At 23.7% G+C, this 26,646-nt stretch overlaps 1 protein-coding gene across 2 annotated transcripts in view; it reads right to left on the reverse strand.

Annotated features, from left to right (window-relative positions):
• The window catches only part of LOC114129186 (frequenin-1), a 120,218-nt gene that overhangs the window by 75,849 nt on the left and 17,723 nt on the right, over positions 1-26,646 (reverse strand). For both annotated transcript variants that reach the window (XM_050197388.1, XM_050197387.1), the window contains exons 3-5: positions 19,532-19,556; positions 11,803-11,851; positions 10,574-10,663 (exon numbers count right to left, since the gene is read on the reverse strand). In XM_050197388.1, the coding sequence (XP_050053345.1) occupies positions 10,574-10,663; positions 11,803-11,851; positions 19,532-19,556 (164 nt within the window). The remainder of the gene's footprint in view (positions 1-10,573; positions 10,664-11,802; positions 11,852-19,531; positions 19,557-26,646) is intronic.

A 26,646-nucleotide genomic window follows, 5' to 3' on the forward strand; every position in this document is an offset into this window, starting at 1 on the left:
TGCCATCCCTCTAACTATGTTTTTGATTTTCTTGATATTCTAAAAAATTTTTAGTTTCTAATTATTATAATTTGTAAGCTTTTGTTTCAGTGGATTGTATCAGACATAATATTGCATTGTATAAAGTTCATTCTGTTTATTTTCCTATTCTGCAGTGAAATGTTTAACTGTTAATATTATTTTCAAGTATACAACAAATATGAGTGCTACTATTATCAATTAACTAAATTATTATTTGGTACAAGATGACACTCCAACAAGAATTCCTCTTCATACACCATAGTGGGTCAATGTGATAATAGTAATAATAATAAATACATAACACAAACTTAATACAAATTTAATTTTCTTATGTTCGTTATAAAATTAATGAATTATATAATGGTATTATAACAGTGTTATGATTAAAAACGTTTTCCTTTTTTTAATTATTAAACTGAATAAATTAATAAGCGATATGTATCTAGTTAGGTACATATTTTTAAGTATTATTATAATTTATAACAATAAACCAAAAATCAATATAAAATATTCAGAATATATTATTAAGTTTAGTAAATCAGGACAAAATTGATATACATAATTGATCGTTTTGTTATACTTAATTTGATATTTTAAATTAATTAATTTATATATATATATATATTAAACCATATCCCATATTATTATGTATCTATTAAGTATTATCTAGAAAGTGTATAATTGAACTTTATGAACAATAGTTGTATGCCATACTTGACAATGATAATAACAATAACACTGACAGTAATAAATTACATTACATACCTTATGGCTAGTATAGCATTATAATATCAACACATCGAAGTTGTTATCTAGCAAATACTTGGTATTATTATAATTGATTGTCACGTTAAAATTTAAACTTTTTTTTTGTTTTAATCATATTAGTAGTTTCTGGAAACAAAAGGAAAAATATTTCATGTAAATATTGTATTCACATTTTGTTCAGCGGATTAATAGTTTGACAGAAATGTCAGTACATAGTAGGTGATAAAGTGTATATTAAATAAATAATATACGACGATGGTACATCGAATTACAAAAAAAACTAATATTTATTTTTAGGGGTTGAAGTGAATTGAATACAAAAATTGTTTTTAGAGGCAGATATTTTCTAGCGCTACAAGTTAGTTGATTGAAATTCCCCAATGTCCCTGCAAAGCCGTATCGGAACATCAATGAAGTTCAGTATGTCAATATCGTGATAAATTGCGGGTCCACGTAAAAGGCACTCTACTTAAATGAATATCAACTTTTCAATTTACTATTCCATAATAGTTGTAACAATGTTAAAATACAATAAGTTATCTTAGAACATGTGAAACGTATTCACAACTGCCAATAACCAAATAACAATATTATCATTTATGGATACGAGATAGGAAAAATTAAAAATTAAATAAACTTAACATTTTTTTTACTACTTATAATTTCTATACTTTACAAAACTTTGTAAATTTTTCGATGGAATAATAAATAAAGATTATACATAATATTATAATTATATATGAATTTAGATAGTAGCTAAAGATAAAATCATAAAAGAGTTGAGAGTTCTATGACTCAAGTTATATTTCTGTTGGAGCATAAAATTTGAATACAAAAATAAATCATAGTATTTGTTTGAAAAACCATTCAAAGAAGTGTTGAGATAAGACTGGTGTTGTTTAAAATATTTTTATTCCGAGCTCCTTTTTATTCTTTTTAGTTTATCTTTGGCTTACAAAAACGTCTGAAAAAATGTAAAACAAAAACCTCAAAATACCAACTAAAATTGATTTGACATTTTTTAAGAATTCTTTCTTGTGTTTTTAAGTAGCCAAAACATTTTTAACTAAATCAATAAAGCAATAAATTTATTACTTTTTAATGATCTAAAAAAATAAGGTAAAAAGATTTTAGCTACACGACGAAACATAATAATGTTGCGTTATCTTATTTATTATTTTATTACAAATTATAATACATTAATACAATTTATCAATTATACAATATAATTTAAAATTTATTAGGTAAATACCTCCTCAAATATTCGTTGGTAATAAAATAATTGATTTAAAGAAATAAAATAGGTTTAAACAAATTTAAATACGTTCAGTATAATATAAGAATTATTTTTTATTTTTTACCATCAAGGATTTATATAAGCTGTTTGAATATAAGCACAATTTAGTTTTTATGATACTTTACAATCTTAAACAACGTTTCCTATATTTATGACTCGATTAAGTATTATGTTAGGTTGTTTTTAAATCAATCTCTCGTACTCCGAAAAATATAAACAATTTAATATTAAGATTATTTTAATGTTACGTGAATCTCTATTATAAGTTACAACAAACTAAGTATATGGTAAAAATGTATATATAATTTTATTAAGAATGTTTTTTCGAAACCAGAAATGTAACTTTTAAAAAAAAAGCATCTACTCCTTTCATTTTATTTTTTAAGAAAATGTCGTTTCAAATGAATACCTGTAGTCCTGTTAATGCTGTATTTTTTAAGGTTTTGCCTAAGTGAATAAGATGAGGTGAATTCGTCAACATTTCTCGTTACCATTTTACAAAAGAAAGGCATTTTTCATACTCCCCATTGACCGTTTTCTTTCCGATGAAAAATTACATCACTGGCTAGTAAATGGCAAGCGACTATGTAGAACGTGTATTTGAACCATTTGAATTATATATGTGATGGAATCGAGAATTCGAGTTATAGATAGGTACAAATAGATTGAAAATCAAAGTGCGTATTTACTTAGAGTTATGTTAGATCTATATATGTGTCGTTTGTTTATTTATTCGATTAAATTATTGTATGATTATCATTATATTCATATCATTTTTATGAATATATAAAAAATATACATAAATGGTAATCTTAGTTACTATTCTTAAATATCGTTTGTTCGTGGTTCATCAAATAATGTATCCTGGAATTGCTCGTATTGGAGTGGAAGACTTTACATTTGAATTACATTTCATGACGTTGAGGATTTCGTGTCAACAAGAACCTGTAGCTACCGGTGGTTCTCAAACTTAGTTACGCTCTTAATATAGCCTGTGGCACAAAGTTTAATTAAAGTTCTAAACTGGGAATAAACTTTGGATGGACTATGTATTATTTTTTGTGTTAATGAAAAAAAAAACTAGTTTCACCTTACTGGATTAAATCTTCCAAATCAAATTAAGTAGGTACTGACTAAAATATTATCTATAAATATAGAAAAATTGGTTTTAGCTATAGTATTATAAATTTTAATAATATTGTTGAAAAATAAAATATTAATATTAATATAATATCTTAATATTATTTATCATTTTTACGTTTACGTTAATTGATTGCAAATAGACAAAAACACTGTAATAATATTATACTGAAGGTACTTTAACAGACAATTGTTTTGATCTTTAATGTAAAATTTAGGGTTTAAGTAAAGTATATGGATTTAATCGAAAGTAAATAAAAAAAAATATTTTAATCGTTTAATCGAACCTACGTTTATGTTGGTTTAATGGTTTTGTTCAATTTAACTTTTAACTAATCGAAAACAAACGTATGTACTAAGTGGCGTGGACAAAAAAAAAACAACATTTTTATATTATGCAAAAAATTATATTACACGTGTTAAACCGTTTTGTATTGACGTTAATATTTCAAATATTCCATTCGCTTGCCTTTTTTTTATTATTATTTGGTTTGCACAGTACTATTAAATTATATCCAAAGAGCAAATGAACAAAAAAAAAACTGAATATATATACACAGTATAAATATTACGAAAATGATCATTATACTTATATTTTGTTCACGAAAAAAATATAGGGAGCGAATACAGATAAAAAATCTGAATGAAAATTAATTATTAAAATGTAATTTACGTATAGAAATAATGAGTTATCCTACATGTCTATTTATCCATGTAACTTGATAAGAAAATAAAATATATCGTTTATAATTCCATTATTATAAAATATTTATAACTATGATTACATATTTACTATACGAGTAGATCAATGTAACAATATAGTTTTATTTTCTAAATATTTTATCTAAGTATAAAATATAATACCAGTAATATCAATGCACAATGAATAACTATTTTGGTTTTCTAAATCAAATGCAACTAAAAAGAATAAAATCGCATGCCCTCTTTAAACTTTTAATTCAACTTTTATTAAATAAAGTAGAATTTAAAAATTCCACAATTTTTTTTTACATAAATTAAAATAAAATTGTTATTAACGCTAATATTACTTTGTTTGGCCTCTGTGAAATTTTGGTCAGTGGACGAGTATGTATTTGGTTGTAATGATTTAGTTGCAAAATGAGCATGTCTGAAAAAAAATGTAAACTCCCAGAAAACATCTATAATAAAGCTGTATAGGCTCCTATACTAACACAACAAAAATTATTACCATTTAAAAAAAAATAAATAAAAATACAACTTAATATAATTGTAATTCATTGTAAACATCCCTCTAAGTGCATAATAATTCTAACTTAAGCTATAATTATAATCTAATAACCTGGTTGTTGATTCTGTAACAATAAAAAAATAAATAATAATAATAATAATATTTTGTAAAATTATTTTAAAAACAATAGTATTTTTAATGTTTGCAGTTATTTCAAAACATGAAGAATTATTTGAACTTTTTGATTTTTATCCTAATTCAATTTATAAAATATGGGAGGAGATAGATGTATAAGACGTTTTGTTGTTGTGACGTTTTTTTTAAGGAGTAAAACAGTTGTTAAACTGACTTTAAAAAAAACGAAATATTGCCGATAGAACGAGATAAGATTTTAAATTAGAAGGTTTGTCTCGACAATATCAATACCAACTATAAGAATAGTCAATTTTTTATTTGTTTTTGCACGTGATAAAAATTAGTTAACGTCGTACATGTCAAATACGCAATGCATTATCTAAAAACACAAAATATCTATTTTTATAGTTTTACTGTGCTGTTTAAATTCACATTTTTAACTTTTATTAAACCCAATTGTTCAGATTTTATCTGATGCTAGTAGGTTATGAACATATATCAGTATTAAATAGGTCTCTTTAATAAACAATTTAAATTTGAATTAAGTTATAATTAATCTTTAAACTACTACTAATAATAATACTCTAACCACATAATATGATATGTCAAACCTGCGATTTAAAAGATTGTTTATAATAAGTTAATAATATTAATATTAATAATTATTTATCAATTAGCTATCTCGTGCATTTCATAATCGGAACAAAATTCATCCGTATTTGTCAGAAAAAATGTGACGCCTTACCTACTAATAATATAATATAATGAAAATTTGTGGAATTTTCATTTTAATTGAACAATAGAAAACAAAAAAAAACTTGAATCATTTCCTTGTCAGTCATATTTCTATTAATGTTAAAAAGCAAAATACGAAAGTAAATGTTGAATCTTAATACTAATAGAAATAAAATTTATTTTGTTTTTATCCTATGTGATTTTATTAACATTTATTTGATCAATCCCTGATGTGTATTAATGAAAAAACTTGATGGTTTGCCAACGTGAAAACGCGCAACATATAATTGGCCATGTGAAAAGCATGGATTAACTAGATATAACCAACAAATACCATTGTTTGACCTTATGACTTATTAATATTCATGGCAAATGCTCAGCGATTTGGAAATAACAGGCATCTGAATTTAATGGGTGAGTCTGGAGAGATCGTAGGGATTCGTGATAAGGAGAATAACTTCACTTTGAAACTCGCAGTTCAAAATAGTAGCTTCAAGAATATTTTCCATGATTTTTTTTTTATATATTTAAATTAAATTGTGCGTACCATATAGTGATTTTAAATTCCTAAGCAAAATGTTTGATAAACTAATATTTTAAATTTCCTGCAAATCCAGTGAATTAAAAAAAATTAACATGATAGTTGACTGCTTCTTTAGGATCAATTTAAACAACATCTCATTGCCAGAAAATAATTTACTGTTGTATTTTTAAATTAATAGAATAATTAGTATCGATATTTTTTGCAGCCAAACTAGCTTGTCCGCGCATGATAAATGTAATTATCACGCAAATCTATGAATATTTCAAGTAAAGTATATTAATTCATGATTTTCAAAATTTTTCGGAAATCTAATGTATTGTGTATTTCTATGCTGTATAACTTTTCAAATATCGATACCAAACAATTGTTCAAAAAACAAATTGATAATTATCCAGTTGAACATGCATATTTATATTGAGTGGTTATGTAGGTATTGACATTTCACCATAGGCATGTTCATTTTAAACATGCTTTAATTTCGTCCACTTACATAATATTATTTCACATCGAATGGTCGACAATGGCTAGGTATCTAATATTTTAATATCATAGGACATTCGCGGTAGAACGCCATCGAAAAGTCTAGTAAATCGTTGAAATTTTTCGTTGATCTCTATCGAGAGCTTCAAGTGAACAATTGTGGACCATAGCTCATTCAACCCCAATGAATTTGAATTTTTTCAAAACTTAGCCATGTCGAAATTTGGTAATTATGTCTGAATTTGTGCGAATGTTCAATGACAACTTGAGTGTTGAATTTTAAGTCCATCCACCATCAGCAAAGTCGCTGCAATACGTAGTGTAGCGATTGCTAACGTAATATGATTTCATAAATAAATGCGCTCAACTACCAGTGAGATGAAAAATGTATTGCCATAGCCACCTGGTGAGTCGAAAAGTGTGAGATTCCAATGATTGTCATCTTCCAGTAAATGAAAATTTCGTAACACCCATCGTGTTACTTGTCGTACAAAATACCATTGGCTGTTCACAAGTATTGGAAAGACGTCAATTCAGGACCGTTAACCACGAACACGAGAAAAAGCAGTCGAATTCAATGTTAGAAATACACATTTTTCAGGGGCGTAGTAGAAGCCGGCCTATTCCCTTTTGTATATAAATGAACGATAGTGATGGTATTCAATATCGATAGCACTCATCATAGTATGTAAATGTGATGAATAGTCGATGTCCGACTCATATTCGATTGCAAGGTAGAGAATTGATGCATATTATGTTAATGCTCTATGTACATACAACAGATGCTGTCGTTCGTGTACTCTATGTGCGTCGGTAGCTCTTTGACGCAACTGTCTCGAATGAGTTTGTAAAGTTGCTGTTGACTGTTTATAGCCCGGTTTATAAAATGTACATTATCCATCAATTGATCTTCTCATTTTTTTTAACCGAAGTGTGAAGATTATTTGTGAACTTCATTTACGTCGATCAATATGTTCTCCTCATCCATGAAGACGTTGCTTTGTTGTTCTTTAAGATCCCTGCCATAATACATAATTTCTTAAGAGCTCATTTTAATCACCCGCTGGGTCAAATTATTGTAAATCTCAACATTCTAAACCATCAAAAGACCCACACAAATTTTTTATAGAAATACGTCCAGCCATTAGAAGGAATTCAGTATACACACATACTCAAGAATCATATATACTACTAAGATTATCATATTGTTCATTAGTATTTGTAAGATAAAGTAATTTTTGTCAAATACATGGCATATTTTTATTATATTAATACAAAATTTGGGAAAACAATGAATTACAAACGTGATATATTACAAGAGACTATTTTCAAATTATTGATATTATGTTCATTGTACAGTATACACATTCGTTCAATTTCAGTTAATTCTATTCAATGTCTAACACAATAAAAATAAATAAATTACAAATTATATATTTCTTTAAAAATTTCTATTGAAAACATTTCAGAAAAACTCTATTTTTGATAAGTCGTTATCAATAAAAATAATTTGAATGAAAATTGTAAAAATAAATATTAAAATATTAATTATTTGATCTCAGGCTTTTCTAGTTAACAATAAAATATTGTATTATTTTTGGTCAAAATTGTTTTTAATGTTCATTATATATTCGCTAACATATTAAGTAAAATAAATTAATAGTTAATAAATAATTCCAAAAAGATAATATAAATTATTATAATAGTAACTTATGACATATAATGCAATATGCATAATAAATATTAATATTAGAACATTGTATTAAGTTCAAATAATCAATTTATTCATATCAATATTGTCATTTCTAAAAGTTAGTTAAGTGCTAAAAGGTAGATGATTTATTTTAGACCATTGATGACTAGTAAGATTTTTGTAGCTTTTTGCAATTTTTGTTCGAAGGCATTTAATATTAATTGACAGTTACTCAGCGTTACATAATATACATTTTACCGATGTATTTTAATTATTTTATGCATTGGCTTGATTTTTGATATTCACTATATTGAATACAACATATGACGTGAGTGTGGCCGTACAGCTTATACATAAGGAGTGGAACAGTAAATTTTTTGTTTTTAATATTTCAATAAATACTTTTTTAACCTAACGAAGCGATGATGTATTAATTGTATAATGATGATGAGTGTTTTCTTTTGTGTCTAAATAGGTACAATGTAAGTAATAATAAAAAAAAAAAAAACTAAGATTTTAAAGTTATTAGGTACTTATTACCTATTAATAATATCACATCAATTATTGTTCACAGAAAATATTTCACGCAATGGTTGTTCGACCGACAACTATTTGTGGGGAAATATTATTCAAATACGATAATTGTTTTGTGCATAAATTGTTCGTAAAAAAATAATAATTTTAAAATAAAAGAATATTAAAAGAAAAAACTTTTAACTATCATATATTTTATTTTATAATCTATACGTCAGTAATAATTTTATAATAGGTATCTTCAACACATTTAAAAACATATAATTTTTTCACGTTGGTGTTTATTTTTTCGAGATTAAGATTTAAGACGTAACTGTAGGTATACTGAAATTATAGTAAGAAAAAGAACAAGAATAATCCAATAAAGATAATAAGTTTTAAATCGATTACAGATAAGCAAAAGTTTTCCACTCTGTTAGGTACTTTATATTTTATTAATAAATTGATAAATGGAAACCATTTCAGATAAATCTTGGTGCATTGATTTCAGTTTTAAGTTTTAATCTAAATACATGCTAAAAAGTTCACCACTCTCCTACTGCTTAAAACTAGTTCATCGCCCCCTTAACGCCCAAAACTAGTTCACTGCCCCTCAGTAACCCTTTACCGCTCACGTAGAAACCATATCGTCTTTGTCAAGAACTACCGTTGTATAGGTTGTATAACTTTTAAAATTATGGTATTAAATTTTCAAATCTTAGGTATAAAATTTTCGAAATTATTTACAAAAATAGTTGAAAATTTGTCATAACTATAAATAACTCAAAGAGATTCGAAATATTTTAAAAATATTATTGATAATTTAAACATTTAGTGAAATTTTCAAGTGTCTGCAGTTATTGAATTTCAAGTAACTCTAAAAAACATATTCAAATTTGTCAAAAATTGGATTTGTGTAAAAATTCCTGTTCCTTAATTTTTTGTTTTTTAATTCTGATTACACAAAAATGAATTGGAATTTTAATTATAACTTCTTTAAAGTACAATTAAAATCCAACTTTCTATCTAAAACTATCCTAAAATATCAAAATCGAAGCATTTTATCTACAACCTATTGTATACAGACTTACAAAATAAAAACATATAATGAACGACAAGCAATATATTAATAAAATTGCTTCTCTTAAAATTGTATGTATGTACAACCCAATTCAGGATTCATACACAAAATAAATAATAGATGAAATACTTATACTACTATACGGAAAAACCAAGGCGTTAAATTTAACTATGGTATCATTCTTATTAAAAAGATAATTTAAGTTAATCATATATACAGGGTGGAGCAGTAAATCGGGCGATTTTAAAATAACTATAAAAACCAAACAAGTATATTTTTAGCAAATATATTTATATAACCTGCGAAAGTATATACAATAGCATTAAAGAAGTGTAAATTTGTTATTTAATTTTTATAAATGATATCTGCAAGATGGTCTATATTCGTTCTCGAACAAATACGGCCCTATGATTCCCGAAGAAGATATAAAGCACACCAAACCATTACTTTAGAACACCGGTTCTCAACCTTTTTTCATTGACGTACCCCAAACATAAACTTAGAATACAAATAAATGAAAAATAATTTTTTTGCGTATCCCTTGAGATCATGTCACGTACCTCTAAGGGTTCGAGTATCCTATATTGAGAATCACTGCTTTAGAGGAACGTTGTTGTGCGGTCCAACGATTCATGATGAGTAAACGCTTATTTATGGTTAACATAATTTTATAGTAACTACCTATGTACCTAGTACGCACATATCAATTACAGGGCTTTCCGTATTTATTTTAAAATTGCCGGATTCACTGCCCCACCCTGTACAAACACATTTATATTCTATATATGTATACCAATATAACATATTAACTCATACTATAAAACCTGCAAAATTGTATGATAATATACATAATATAAAATTCATCGTTTAAAATGTATATTTTATATATTTATTCAAACATTCTCTTAACTATTATAAAAGGATTACAATATTATGTTTTGAAATAATAAACTTACTTTATTTTCGTCGAACACTCTGAATACAAGTGATGCAAATTTTGTTGGATCACCTTGCGGGAAAAACTGTCTGTATATTTTTATAAATCCCTAAAAATAAATAATATTTTTGTGAAAATAAAATATGAGAAAATTATGTTTTATATTATATTAAACAAAAACAAGTATTAAAATCATAATATTAATTCAAATATATAAAAATATGTTTAACGTGTAAATAATATTATTTGAACTCGACTTAGCTCTGGAAAAAAATCATCAATTTTAGAATCGTAATTAAACTCGCAGTTATAAATATCTTTCTATATTATGTTACGTCTGTTAGTTCTCTTAATTTGGATATTACTCAGTTGTTTATATTTTTAAATATCCAATTAAATAATGAATTCTATTTAAACTGCTGGTTGTAAATTTAAGAATAATTAATTAACAAGATGGTATTTTTGAGAGAAAACTATCTTTCCAGTTATAACCAAATTAAATAATAATAGCCATGTGTTTTTTATTGTGTGTAACCAATGACAACCAAAAATAAACAATACAGTTTTATATTCGTATTTTAATGACAATGTGCACGTGGTACCATCATACAAATATAGGGGTTGAATTCCAGGATAAAAAGTATTTCTAAGCCAGGTTACTCTTTGCAAAGTACTGTCTTACTGTGGAAATTCCTTAAAAATGTTCAGTCGTTTCACTGGTTAGCTAGATACTTAAATTGTATTAATTTGTACGAATAATATATACTTTTTTTAAATACTAATTCACTGTTAATGTAAATTATTCTAAATTATTCAATTAAAAAATTAATTCTGACTGAAAATTAATACACTTTTATTAATCTTACATCATGATGTATATCTATTATCAATTATAATTTCACGTGTAGCCCAAAACACTTAAGTTACCTAACTCAATTTAAATAGTTAAAATTAAATAAATTTTCTCTGTTAAAAAAAAATAATATTTCGATTTCATTTTAAACTTTTAAACGATTTACATGAAAAATAATAGAAATTTTCTTTTTGATTTTTAATTTAATACATTTTATGAAGATACAATAATTGTATGTCTATGTCTATTATTTAACAATAGACATACTACATACAATTTATGGTTTGATCTTTATTTATAAGAATAATTTTATGTGTAGTTTGGAGATAATACCTAATTGAATAAATAAGAAAAAAATTGTTTTACATAATCATTAATTATAATGGATAACTTACTTGTTCCGTCAATAGTCCATTTGGGCAATCCTTTAGAAAACCCTTGTGCCTATTAACATATCAAACAAATAGATTAAATACATACGACATAATATTTAAATATTGTTCATATTCGATATATTACATTTATTTATTATTTACATAATTTACAAATTGGTAAAAATTGTATAGATAGTTCATATTATTATAAATTAATCTGTAATATTACAAATTAGATATGGCTACTTATAGTTTTGTTGTTTTTTATCAAACTAGAAAAGATTCTATGTATGCCATCGATCGAGCATGTTATATAATAACCACTGAAAATTACCTACAGTAATATTTATAATAATGCTACTGTGGAATCAACTATACCATCATGAAAACTTGAAATTTATATCACATTCAACGAAGTTCTTAATCAACTATTGTTTTACAATGTTTACATAGTACTAATATTGGTTATTGGTTAGCTAACGAGAAAAGTGTAATAATGATACTAACATCATAAGTATAAAGCATCTTAAAAAAAAACTTTTTTCTTTAACGATGTATTATTTTTGTTGTTTTATCAGTTATATAAATATCATTCTTAATATTTATTTCGCATGACATACCATAATATCGTACACATTTTTGTAACCTCCTCACCATTGATTTCTAAATATTGGCTTTTGAATTATTACCTGAAAGACTATTATGTATATAAAATAAAAATATTTATTGATAATATTATATTATGTAAATTAAGATTAAAAAAAATATAAATACACATAAATTAAAACGATTTTTTTAATAATAATATTATATATTGATTATCCTTAATAACTGTGACTATTTGATTTTTAATTAGTACTTTTATCAATATTTATTTGATTTTTGCAACGAAATAGTACACAAGCTAGCACACTTAACTAATCCATTTATATTAACTAATATTATAATATTTTTAGTCTGTTTTTAATCATATACGTACTCAATACAAAATTATACTATTTGCTTTTATCTTCTTTTATATTGAATTAATAAAATATCAAGCTATTCCAAAGTATTATAGAAAATATGTATTTAAGAGCAACAATTTATTTAAATTTCGCTTTTTAAAAATTAGCCGGAGTTGTTTGAAAACAATTAATGACGATTCCATGTCATTAAAATATAATACTTGACACTTCAATATTATAGTGTATTAATATGTACAATTTACGAATAAATTATTTAAAAATATGACCTGCCGTGTAGTATGTATAATTCCAATAGAAAATTCATAACCAATTCTAACATTTTAGTGTATCAATGTATTTATAAGTAAAAAAGAATTTTTAACTGGGGATAGAAAATAAATATATTTAAAGATTGTAAGTACGCCTTTATACTATATGAAGTAGGTACTATATAGACATATGCCTTCTAGAAATTGAATAAAGATCATTTTGTGACGCACATAGGTACATGGTTTTTGAAGCACACAATGTCAATTTTGAATTTACATTGTACCTTTGAATAATCTGTAGTTGAAAGGTTCAGATTATATATGTGATTAACTTTTAGATATTTTATTATTATGGTAAATTTAACTAACCTTAAAAAAATAAAATAACCATTTTTATAAAATAAGTTCTTGTTTCGTTATACGTTATACCTACCTATCAAGTTTTGAAACATAATGTGTATTGATTAAATTCTAATACGAGTATACTCTAATGAATTGAATTATTTTGTATTAAAATAAAATATAATATACTTAAATGTGTTCCAATATAGTAAAAAGTTAATTTAATATCCAATGGCCCATAATAAGGTTCAACAAGTACATTAATCTAAAAGGGTTCCACCAATGTACATTGAAATTTGAATCAATGTGTTGGATCAATGCATTATTTGTAAAGGGTACATTATTACAACTAAATAAAGATACAGTTGAGTTTGGAATAAAGCATAATGATCTGACTTACTTGCTATTGTTAACAACTATATTCAAATAATGTGTTACTAGTGAAATTTATATTCACAGTAATACAGTAAAAGTAATAAATGACCAGTAGAACTTTGGATTGAAAATAAGCAAGCTGATAACATACAACTATTAATAGTTTTTTATCATACAAATTACCAGATCCAGGTTTTTTTAATTTAAATTCTTTTTGAGTGAAAAGCTTATTAAATTCACGAATAATTTTACTTTTAAGTAAAGATTTTATATATCATGAATAATATTTATTTATTCATAAATAATAAATTATTATTTAATAATGAAAATTAAATTTGATCAGAACCAATATTTTGTATTTGTATTCAAAAAAAAAAAAAAATATTAATTTAAATCCTGATAATTCATTTTTTTAAATGACATAAAATTTTTAGAGATCTAAAATGGAAACCGGAGTATAATAATGTTGAGAACCCCTGTCCAGCTGTTCAAGACTGACAATTAATCGGTATAATTTATATAATTACGCGTTTATGACTTTATGACTTTTGAGTCCGTGAATCATGCTTTAACAAATTTAAAACATAAAAATTAAACTAAAAAGCTAATTAATAATGTTTTAATGTACCTAAATATTTTTATTTACATGAAAATTAAATCGTGTTTATTAAAAATCAACTTTTTAACACAAATAACAAAAAAATAAAATACATTTAATCACGAAAAAAATTAAACCAGGTCTGATGAATAAAACTATTATAATTAAAAATTAAATCATGAATAACAAATAAACTTTCTATGATTTAAAAAATAATCATGAATAACGAATAAAAATATACCACTGATACACAATTAAATTAATAATTTAATGAAGAATAATTTTTAGATTTTATTTTTATTCAAATACTAATCACCAAATCAAGGATTAACTTAGTTATTAAATAACTATTTTTAAAATAACTGTATAATCTATTTACAATTATAATTGAATATGCAGATTTATAGATAAATCATACATACAAGATTATTCGTATGTGTATACCTACAGCAAAATTATGCAAAATTGTCTAAAATCTAAAGCTATAAATACTACAAAATATCAAAATGTATGAATGATGAACTAAGTATAAAAAATATTAAATAAGTTTCTCAATAATGCAGTTAGATTAAGAACTTAGGAAGTAGTTAACCTCAAAAATAAATATTAAAATAACAAAATAAGCCAATGTATTCCCAATTCCCAAGTGATCCAAGAAAATTTCCAGAATTCTGGATTGGAAATATCCACTTAATCGTGATCCCGGAAACACATTATTCTAAGGGTAGTTGTGTTTTGTATACATACTATTCTAGACACGTTCCTTAAGTTTTGTAGAGAATAATTACATTATACTGACACATATACAATATACATTATACATAGGTACATATCTTGTTTAAAAAAAATTATTATCGTATTACGTAAAATTAGAAAAATTACAAACAGTATAACTACAATATTTCCTAACCTTGACAGTTTTTTTCGCTAAATTAACATTATACAACTTAGTAATAAACCTAAAACCAATATATTTAATTTTACTAGAATTAAAATATTAGTTAATAAAATTTATACAGTTTATTGTGATTTTTTGTTGGTAAAACAATTTTGTTCCAAGTATTAAATATTTAATTACCGGGACAAATTAAAAAAAAAAAATTGTTTGATAATTCTAAATATGTAAGGTTATCTTAAAAAAAAACTCCCTTAACAAGTAATTAACTAAAATTACAATTATATAAATTTATAAAAAAAAACCCATAAATAATATATTTATATACATCTTTATTTTTGATTATCGTTATATGAATATTATCATACTCTAATGGTTTATATTTATCTTACTTGTATAAACATAAAACCACAGGGATAATATTCTTTTAATATAATTAATATTGAGTCAACAAAATAGTAAAATTATATTAATATAATTATTAAAATATGAACAGAAAAACAAAAAATAGTATTAAAATCACAAAATTAAATCATGATAATATTTATAGCATCCACAAAAAGACTGCATAATTATAAAATAAATAACAATGCTTTTTCATTGCGTTATACATTTTCAATAGGATAAATTATAGTTTTCCGCAAAATGAAATAACTAGGAAGCCGCTGAATTAAAGATAATTTTGTTGACAACCGACTTAAATAAAAGTTGGCTGATTATAACACTTATAATTTCGACATCAAAAGATACCGGCGTTCCGGCTTTGCGTTACTAATTTTATAATATTTATAACAATAGTGTTCAACACAATATACATAATAAGTAGTTTCTTAATAGTTTGAGGTGGAGGTATTTGTGGCGATCATTCATTGAAGCTGTGTTGATTAAATTGTACAATGTACATAATACATATATGCCGTCAATGTAGCAATGCATAGTATAATGTAATATTATTACATTATTGTATACATTTTTAATTAAAACAAAGATGTTTTTTATTGGATTAAGTTATATTTTTAATTAATACTATTAATAAATTATTACGAAATATACTAATTATGTGTTTCACTAAAATTCATAAGACTTCATTAAAATTACATTTAATTTAGTTTGAAACAGTAGTCGGGAGTATCATGCTAATTTTAGCGACACAGAAATTGCACACAACTTTGTTTGTATCGATTAACACTATATATAGAATCTTTACAATACACACAATGTAAAAAAATACTATAAAAATGTATAGGTAGGTTAGCAAAAATTATAATTTGTCACAACTTAAACATATTTTATAATGGTTAAATACCTAAATTATTTAAATTATATTACAAGAATGACCACTGATTGAAAGTTGAAAGATAATACAATACATTATAACTATTTTATTATTATTATAGATACGATGAGTGAATTTTTGAATTTTTTGAATTTAATCCATTAATATTTAACGAACTATGTTTAATATAAGTTGTATAAGGAAAGATTGAAGATAAGATTATAAGACGAATATAATAAGAGAATATAATATTTTACTATCACTATTTTCGTTTTTGACGTATTTGTCTTCTATTTAGCACGCAATAACCGTAGCGTCTACACTAAAAATAGCTTGACTTTTAAACTATCCACTTGAATATAATCAATTTAATTAATAGTTGATTATATAATAATCAATGGATTAACAATAGCAATTTAAAATTTCATAGTAGACACTAATTTTGACCTAATTTTTTCTAATGTGTTAATACTGCTGAATTTTCTATTTTAATTTTGTAACATAATTTAATCTATGGTTGGCTCAATTCGTAAAATAATTTTCTAATAAATTGTAAAATTGTTATTTTGAAACAAAAAACTTTTTTAGCCATAGTGATTTAATAGTTAATATGTAGCACCTTTTCTAACATATAATAGGTAAGTGTGTAAAAAATAAGAAAAAAATAATTTTTGATTTAAATACAAAGACATTTGAACGTGGTGACTATAAAGGAGGCTGTCAAATAATAATTGTCGTACCTGACAAAGCAATATTATACTAATAAACTAATAATTACATTAAACGATCAGGCTGTTATACATTTTTCATTTATGTAAATAGGTTTATAAATGTAATTCTAAATTACCAATAAAGGATGGGCTATCATTCTAAAAATTAATATAATCCTACAATGTAGCTGTACTATAGCGTGCGTATACTTTAGTCGCAGGGTATGTGGCTGATAAAAATGTGCTCTCCGAAAATGTAATTAATGCTTATTCTGATTATAGTCTTATTTTAATATATTCATGATAACCATTTTTATTGTCACTGCTTTTTATTATTATCTAGAAAATAATAGGTTTTTCAAATGTTTTTTTTTCTGTGTTGAAAATTAAAAACATATTTTTATAAAGACGTGTTTATTAAAAAACATAATTATTTCATAATTCTTGTCACGTAATATTAAACAGTAAACGTAGATCGTACCTACAAAATGTGTTATTTTTTTTATTCCCCCAGGAATGTTGTTTTGTGGAACTTTATTCATATTTTTCCCTCTAAAAAACAATCACATTAGAGTATTGTAATTCTAATTTGACAAATATTTTAAGAAAATCTAAAAATGTGGTTATAAGTAAGTATGTCAGTGTCTAGTGGTTTTTTTATGTTAATAAAAACGGAAAATGTATCGAACGGCTTGATGTATAAAAAAGTGTCCGTTTTGGATTTTTCAGAAATATAAACTTTACAGCTAAGAACAACGGATATAATACCTATAAATAAATACGTAACTATAATTGTGTAGGTACTTAATGTCGTACCTGGAATTATTTGGGCGCCCAGGAATTGGGCCACATTTTAACTACCTGTTTTGTATAAAATATTTGTTAACATTTTTCTACCCGGAGATTGGGCCATAAAAGTATAGCACACAAATATACTATTAATACGAATATAATATAATGTTTAATAACTAGTTATTACTTTTTTAACATATAAAAATACAATTCGTCAAATATTTTTTTTTTTTTTTTAAATACTTCCATACAAATTTAACTAATTTAATATACAACAAGGTCCATAAAATTAGTCAAATATGAAATAATTTTTATAAAGAATGCCAATACTCATTTTACAAATATAATATAAGGACCATAAAGTTAGTCAAAAAATAAATAATATGAAAAAATCATTTTCTAATAGGTACATACAAATATAATACAAAACATTTAGATCCATAAAGTCAGACAAATAATAAATAATATTATTTAATAATAATTTTTTTTTAATATATTATTTAAAAATAGAATTTTATTTTTTTTAAATAACATGATACAGACTGTACATATTCAAATCGAGTTTTTTCCCCTTTTTCATATTTTTTAATTTCATTAAGAATAAAATTTTGTCGAACTAAAGTTCGTTTTTTTATTTTTATTGTCCTATACTTCTAATCTTAATATAACTTCTGATTGAAGTTGCAATAAAACATTTAAAAAATTATGTATATTAGGATGTGACATATAAAAATTATTTTTGAAATGTGAATGAAAAGACTCGACGGCATTTGTAGTTCGAGTTAGGTTTCATAATCTTTGCACACTACGCGTATGACTATTTTTATCCATTCCATTTGATAACAATTGATAATTTTATATCATAAGATATTGGATAATTTATTACTTTTTGATAAGGCATACGCAGTCGCTTCGAGTAAAGTTTGGTGTGCGCTGCAGTATTAAGAATTGTATCAATTTATATAAAAATATATATTATTTTATTACAATTTAAAATATAATAGTGGCCCAATCACCGAGTCTGCTTATTATAAACATTAAATTTTAGTGGCCCAATTACCGGGCCTACCTGTAATAAATATAAAATTTTAGTGGCCCAATTACCGTATACCTTTGGAAAAAAAGGTGAATTGTGGCCCAATTCCCGGGCGCCCAATTATTTTACTGTCCAAACATATGAATGCATTTTGATACAAATATATATAGGCAGCTGTGGTAAGTATAAATAACAATAAAAAATTTAGCAACCCCGATCCTCTGTGGTTAATTTTTCGTAATATTTTGCCATGATAAATCGATAACATATTTGGTCTTCACAAAGCCTATAGTAGGTATAAGATCTAAAACAAAATTAATTTCAAAGAAAATGCATTTTCTTATTAAAATATTTTATTTTTTTTTTTTGTATATGAATTCATTTCTTTCAATATTCATTGTATTTCTGTATATTTTATTTTCAATTATATAAAAGATTTATAATTTAGGCAATAGTAATATAGGTAATATAAAATGGTAAATGTAAATAAATAATTCAAAATGTACTCACCATTGTCTGATTTCTTTCTCCGAAACTAAGCAGCACAACATATAAACAAAATATAATACTGTATTAGTATAGGTATAACAAAGAAAAATAAATATTCATTGTATAGAAAAAATAAATAAAAATAACAATTTAAATTTCAGGGATAATTTATAATTTTCAAGTTTTTTTTTTCTTGTATTATAGACTTTTACAGGTATATTTTAAACATTTGATTTTGTGTACAAGTCTAAAAGTTTTAAGTTGATTCAAATTTAATCTATCACTCACGTATAATTTGGGTTATTCGGTGTTTAACGAGCTGTTCAGTACACTCGTATTATGACTTTTTGTATGGATAATGAACCTTTATAGTTTATACAACGTTACATTAACATCAAATGTAATATAAATTAATATGTAGAACTGATAATCATACATCTTATTTAGTATTTTGTTAAAATTATATGAAGTACAAAAATAAATAACTAACACATCATTTGACGTACACTTGGATTTATCGATACCGCGAAATGTGTACAGTGTACACTAATATGCCTGTTTTTATATGAATTATATTCATATAGTTGTAATGCATATAAACTGAAATATTGAACTTGCAATTTTTTGACTAGGTATCTCTGATTAATAAAAAATAAATTAAAACAAATCTATACTACATATATTTTAAGCAACATCAGATGTCCTCTTTGATATTGTTACAATAATTCATCTCAAGATGTTCGTATAATACAATACATTAATATTGCCACAAATAATAAATAGTTACTTATACCAACCTATAAATCAGTCACCTGTATTATTTGCATTGTTTTAATTAAATATAATTAATTAAGTTTACTTCAAAAAAAATATTTTTTTTTTTTTTTTATTATTATTAATAAAATGCAAAATCTTTTAAGTATAATAAAACTAATATTATTTCAAAACTGCAAGATAGAAAATTTAAATTTATTCATTGCTTTTATACAATAACATAACACCACTTCATTTAATAGAATAAAGTTGAAAACTAATTTGATTTTATCACAGTAAACATCGAGGTACATTATTTTATTCTTGTTTATTTTAGATACTGAGCGGGGCGAGCAATGTATTGGTTTTACAATGATGTTTATTTCTTTTTCTTTTTTATTCTGTAAACACTTTTTCCCCCCTAAACTTGCTCAAAAGTACAAGTGTATCATATTTTCTGAAAGGTAATGTTCTTGAGCTGGTACTTTAGAGAGGTCATTTTTGGATTTTCTAATTGGTACTCAAAATAAAAGCGGTTAAAGAAGAAAAAACGTACGATATCACGATTTTGTAATATTAAATAATTACGAACGACGTTTTCTACCAGAAATATTGTTTCAAATGAAAAATTACAAGAAACTTTTTATTTTGAATTTTGTTCCTTACAGTTTAAAGTTCAAAACATTTTAGCCATTTTTGAGTTATTTATAGACATTTTAATTTTGGGAGTTTTTTCTTATAATTCGGTTAAAAACATTCGTAAAAACTTGAAATTTGGGTTATTTACTTATATTATCTTTACCTAGACATGGTAAAATTTTCAAAACATTTGAGCGGCTTTTTCATTTCTTTTATATTTTTTTTCATTTTTATGATATTTCCTAATTATAAATTATAATTATATAAATTACCTATATATATATATAAATCGTTCTGAAGCTGTTCTTAAGACGCTTTGTTTATCACCATCAAGATGAATAAAATTAAATAAAAAAAATCACCTTGTCCGCTCAAAATCATTTTTTATCGAATGCAATCATTGCATTCAAATCGAATACCTACAGTAAAATTACACTATCCTGTCCGAGGACCGAAGGGACGATGGACAAACACCCACCACCGAAATGCGCTGACCTACTATTTATATTTAGAGTTAACAATTAAATTTTACATAGTCGTCATTTTTTTTTAAACTCATAGTATGCAATTATAGTATTGACTTTCAACAATTAAAAACCAATAATTTATATTCACTAATTAGTGATAATTATTCTATATAAATTACTGAAATATATTTTAAGTAATACTATAGTTAATATAAAAAATCTTTGATGAAATAACATAACAATTATGTAATTTTAATATATTTACATCATAATTCATAATAGACATAATATTATAATAATGGAATTTCGTATTGCTGTATCTTCATTGAAGTAGATTTGTTTGATATAATTATATAATACATAATATATAGTTTAAACATCCAGAATTCAAAGATTTCATTTCATAAATGTATACCTTATGCCATTATAATCTATGAATGTACTTAGTATGTTATGTTCTTCCACTATTCACAACGGTTCTCTACATACATAATATATTATATCGGTTTCCAATGATTATTCCTAAGGACAAATTTATCTAATGAAAATGCATATTTTTAATAGAATAAGATGTTTAAAGGTGTATACTAATAAATGTTTGAGCATTAAATCATTTTTATTAAAATTATGAAAATTTTAATTTACATAATTTACTAATTTATAAATAATTTTCAACATTTTTCAAAATGCCTTTTTTTATGTTTCTGCATTAAATTGTTTATACGTTATATAACATTCTAATATTATTAAGAGCACTATAAAAAAATACAGGTGATTATTTCAAAATATTTCAAATCCAAAAACTTCAGTTGAAAAAGCTTAAATAGTTATGAAAAATTAAATTTCATACAAAATATTTATATAATTAAAAAATAAAAACTATTATTGACGAAAAACTTGCATTATTTATTTATAGATTTGAAATTACAACCTTTAATATTACGAGAAACAACTCGCTATAAACCAATTATATCAGTTAATTTGTTAATTAATATTTATGATTCGTTTTGTCATTTTAAAAATATTTCAAGAACTAAAAAGCAATATTTAACAAATATTGAACGTTTAACTCATAATTAAATGTCAATCAAAGATCAAATAAAAATTTACCAAAATTAATATTGTTTGGTCAATTTTTTTCAAACTTATTTTTCATATAATTTTATTTTACGTTATATTCTTGTTTTTATAATTATATATAAAAATCTATAAATTTTATAACACTAAAATTAAAACACATTTACCAAGTGTATATATATATTTCTAATGATTATATATTGATATTTTTGGTAAATACTTTATAAATAAAACAACCATGGTTATGTACATATTTTTACATTTTTATTTTATGTAAATCAGTTCCCTAATTTAAAACTTTATATTATATTTTACATACAGTTTTACACTAAACAACATAACTTGTTATTAGTTGATAGTTATTGCAGTTATAATAAAATAGCAGTTTATCAATATTGTATATTCAGTTATGAATATTTTTAAACATGTTTAGTTTGTATTGAAAACAACCATCTACAACAAAAAATTCTATTCAAGCGATCTTTATTGTGAATATTTATGATTTCTATTATTTATTATTATAACTTTATTATCAACTAAGTGGTAACTAATAATCTAGATAGTAATTACAACTTAAGTAGTAAGTTAAAATTCTTCTTCTGATAAATAAATATCAAACGTTAAGAGTTTAAAACACTACAGTAACCAGTGGTTTCTTTTTCTTTTCAAAACTTCTCAATTGTACTTAACAAAGTTTTTAATTTAAATGAACTGTTTATCGCGAAAATATCAAATAAAATAAATTTTTATTTATATTGATAAAAAATATCTTCACTTTATAATACAACTACTAGTGAAGTATATTTTAACTTTGTATTGCAATTTCAATAATTAAAATATTAGGTACTTGATGTTCTTGGCAAAATACTTAAAAAAGAAATTCACTATTTTGATTAAATATGCATTAAAAACATTGTAAAAAATATTTTATTCAAACGCATTCTTGTAAAAATTAATATAATTATCCTAAATTTAATTTACATTTACTGGCCCATTATGTCAAAATTATATATATTAAAGTAATCCGAAACAATTATATGAATATACTATAATACCTCTTCTTAAAATTATATACCTAAGTCAATATTAATATAATTTTAATCGTAAAAATATTCAACGACTTAGTTATATCAAACACGATCATAAATTTTACCCAAGTGAATAGATATTTTTAATTCACTAACACTAAAATAACGCAAAAAAAATAAATTAAAACAAAATACTATGACATTTTGATATCAATCACTCTGTGGTATTAAATTAAACTTGATGTAACTTTGAATATTAAACGAGATAAAACAAAATATGAATATATTTGAGCATTCAATAGTAAATATGCTTTTAAATATATAGTACTTGCATAATGTGTCGTCACTTTCCATATCTTAATAACTCATGAGCTTTAAAACATTTCCTAATTACCTTACCTGTCATTCGGAGGTTCATAACTTATTTCCACCTTTAGTGTGGAACAATGTTATCAGAGACAGAGCCACCTCCAGAGGGCGGAATTTAAGGTGCTACCCCCACCCATCCATACTTGAAAACTTTGCAGTTGGCACACTCCCACTCGTAATTCAATATTATAATACTTATAAAAATGGTAGTTCGATGTTTAAAGAAATATTACTTTACATTCCTCTAGTTTATTCGATAATTTATTTTATCGTTTTAACAACATTCCTTTAAAATATATTATTAATAAATAATGATGGAAACAATTATGGTAAATAATATTATTTTAATAAACAAATTTGAAATTTAAGAGTATACTATACAAAATCAAAATTTAAGTGCATATTCTATACATTTATTATGTATAAAATAATGCTAAAGATTGATTTTGTATTCAGTTTTCAAGTCCTCAAAATTCCAAATAATTAAAATTAAATAAATTATTATAATATCATGTGTATTATTCAATAATCATATCACGTTTTAAGCGTCATGTTTAGTAAAGTATATTTTATTAAAACATACTGAAATTAATAATCATTAAATACTTTAGAATCGAAACAAAAACAATTGTTATGACAATTTTATATCATATTATTATAAAAAAATTATGATTATTAACTGTATAAATATTATATATTTTTATAATTGTTTTAACTTTTCTATAATTTATTCCATAAATCAATCAAAAATTAAGTTAAAATTTTCAAAAAAATAATAATAAAATAAAATTCATAAATCGTTCAGGTTTTGATGAATTTGATATTTTTAGAATTTATTTTAAAACAAACATGAAAGAGCAAACAGCTCGAAAAAATATTTATAGAATAAAATATAATACTCGTGTTTGACGAGTATTGTTTTAGATTGAAAATGAGATTGAGATAAAAAAAAATCTACAGCTGTTTTTTAGATAAAAATATTTTACTATAGTTTTAAAATGTTATTATTTTTATAATTTAAAATATAAAATAACTTTGAAATCTAAAAATAAACTTAAATTTTTACATAATGATTAATGACATAAACAATATATGGATTTTAGTTTTGATTACACTAATTAAGATATGTGATTATAAATTTAAAATAATATAATGTTATTGCTGTTTAAAAAATAATAACTATACTAGAATACATCATATGAAAATAATTTAATAGCTTTGAGAGAAAAAAAATAGAGCAAATATTAGTCATACAGACTTAGAGACAATTTGTCAAGATTTATTATATAAGCCGATTATTAATTATATAGATAGAATACTTTGCAATGTAACTTATCATTATGTGTTATAGAGATATGAATAATCCAATAGGTATGCATGGTAAAATTTAAAATAATGTGTTTAAATGTTTGATCTTTTGAAGCATAATTTATTTGTAACATAAAAAATATATATTTTTAGGTACCTTAGTAATAAATAAATTACTTACAGCCTATTTATTCTATTGTTTCTAAAGTAATGCAAATTATTTTGAAATTAAAGTTAAAATATCGATTAGGTAATTAATATGTTTTTAAATAAATAAATGAGAACTGTTTTTTTATGTTTGGTATCAATACTACATTTAAGTGATAAAAAAATCATTAGATTCTTAGAAAATTATCATTATCATGTGGTTGTTAAAATGTACATCATATAATAATAAATAATAATATTATGTGTTTTTGTACGAATTGTTACTAAACAGTTGTAACTTTTCAATAATAAAAATAAGTTTTTAATTTATAAGTTGTGATTTTTTAATGTGTTTGTATTATAGCAAAGAGAAAATATGGTAAAACATGATAGTTTAGAAAAACTAAATATAAAATTTAAAATTTAGGATCAAATTTAAAAAAATTTAATCACACGTTTATATCATAACTCTATTATTTATTATTAATATAAACCATTAAATAAAAAAATAAATAAATAATTTACCTAGCTTATGAGTATGTATGACTAGTTGTACTAAGTTCCCACTGTGTTTATAACCTTTGCTTGACATCAGATACCACAATTGGGACTAATTTTCTACAACTTATAATTCATTTTGCATTTTTAATAATGTTGCAGTAATCAGACGGCGTTTTGGATAGACAATTCAACTACACAAAATTCTTCACCAATTTTTGAATTTGATTTATAATTATTTATAAAACAATTTCCAGTGACTAAAATTGTTGTAAATTTGTTATATGTATTACAAATTATTTTTGATATTTATTTATTTAGATAGGTCATAGAAAAATGTGATTAATATAAAATATTATATTTTATAACATTACTGATGTAAGATCGGTAAATTTACCGATGATTGGTCGTTGTAGAAAAAGACCAATTTCTTATATTTATAATTGTCATAACAGCAATAATTTTTAATTTCCATATAGACCTAGGACATTAAAAAGCATTTAAATGACTCAAGCCAAAAAACAAAAAACAATTTCATTGAAAGGTTAAAATTTGAAATAGACCGAATTAATGAAAATAATTGTGTGTTAAACTTAAACTCTATTTTTTCTAAAGATTCTGAGGAAGATGATTGAAATTTTGAAAATTTAGTTGATGATCCATTTTCTAATCGATCGTCTCGATTAGTTCGGAAAGAATTTAATTAATTATGTTTTATTTTTACTTATTGTAAGTTCGTGAAAGTAGGGTAGAAAAGAAAGGAGTTTCTGGAGTTTTTATGGTGACATACAAAAATTATTAAAATTTACCAAATTTACAGAACTTATACTAAATTTTACATCTTTAATCA

Source organism: Aphis gossypii, chromosome 1 (genome assembly GCF_020184175.1).
Source record: "Aphis gossypii isolate Hap1 chromosome 1, ASM2018417v2, whole genome shotgun sequence".
Taxonomy (NCBI): Eukaryota; Metazoa; Arthropoda; class Insecta; order Hemiptera; family Aphididae; genus Aphis; species Aphis gossypii.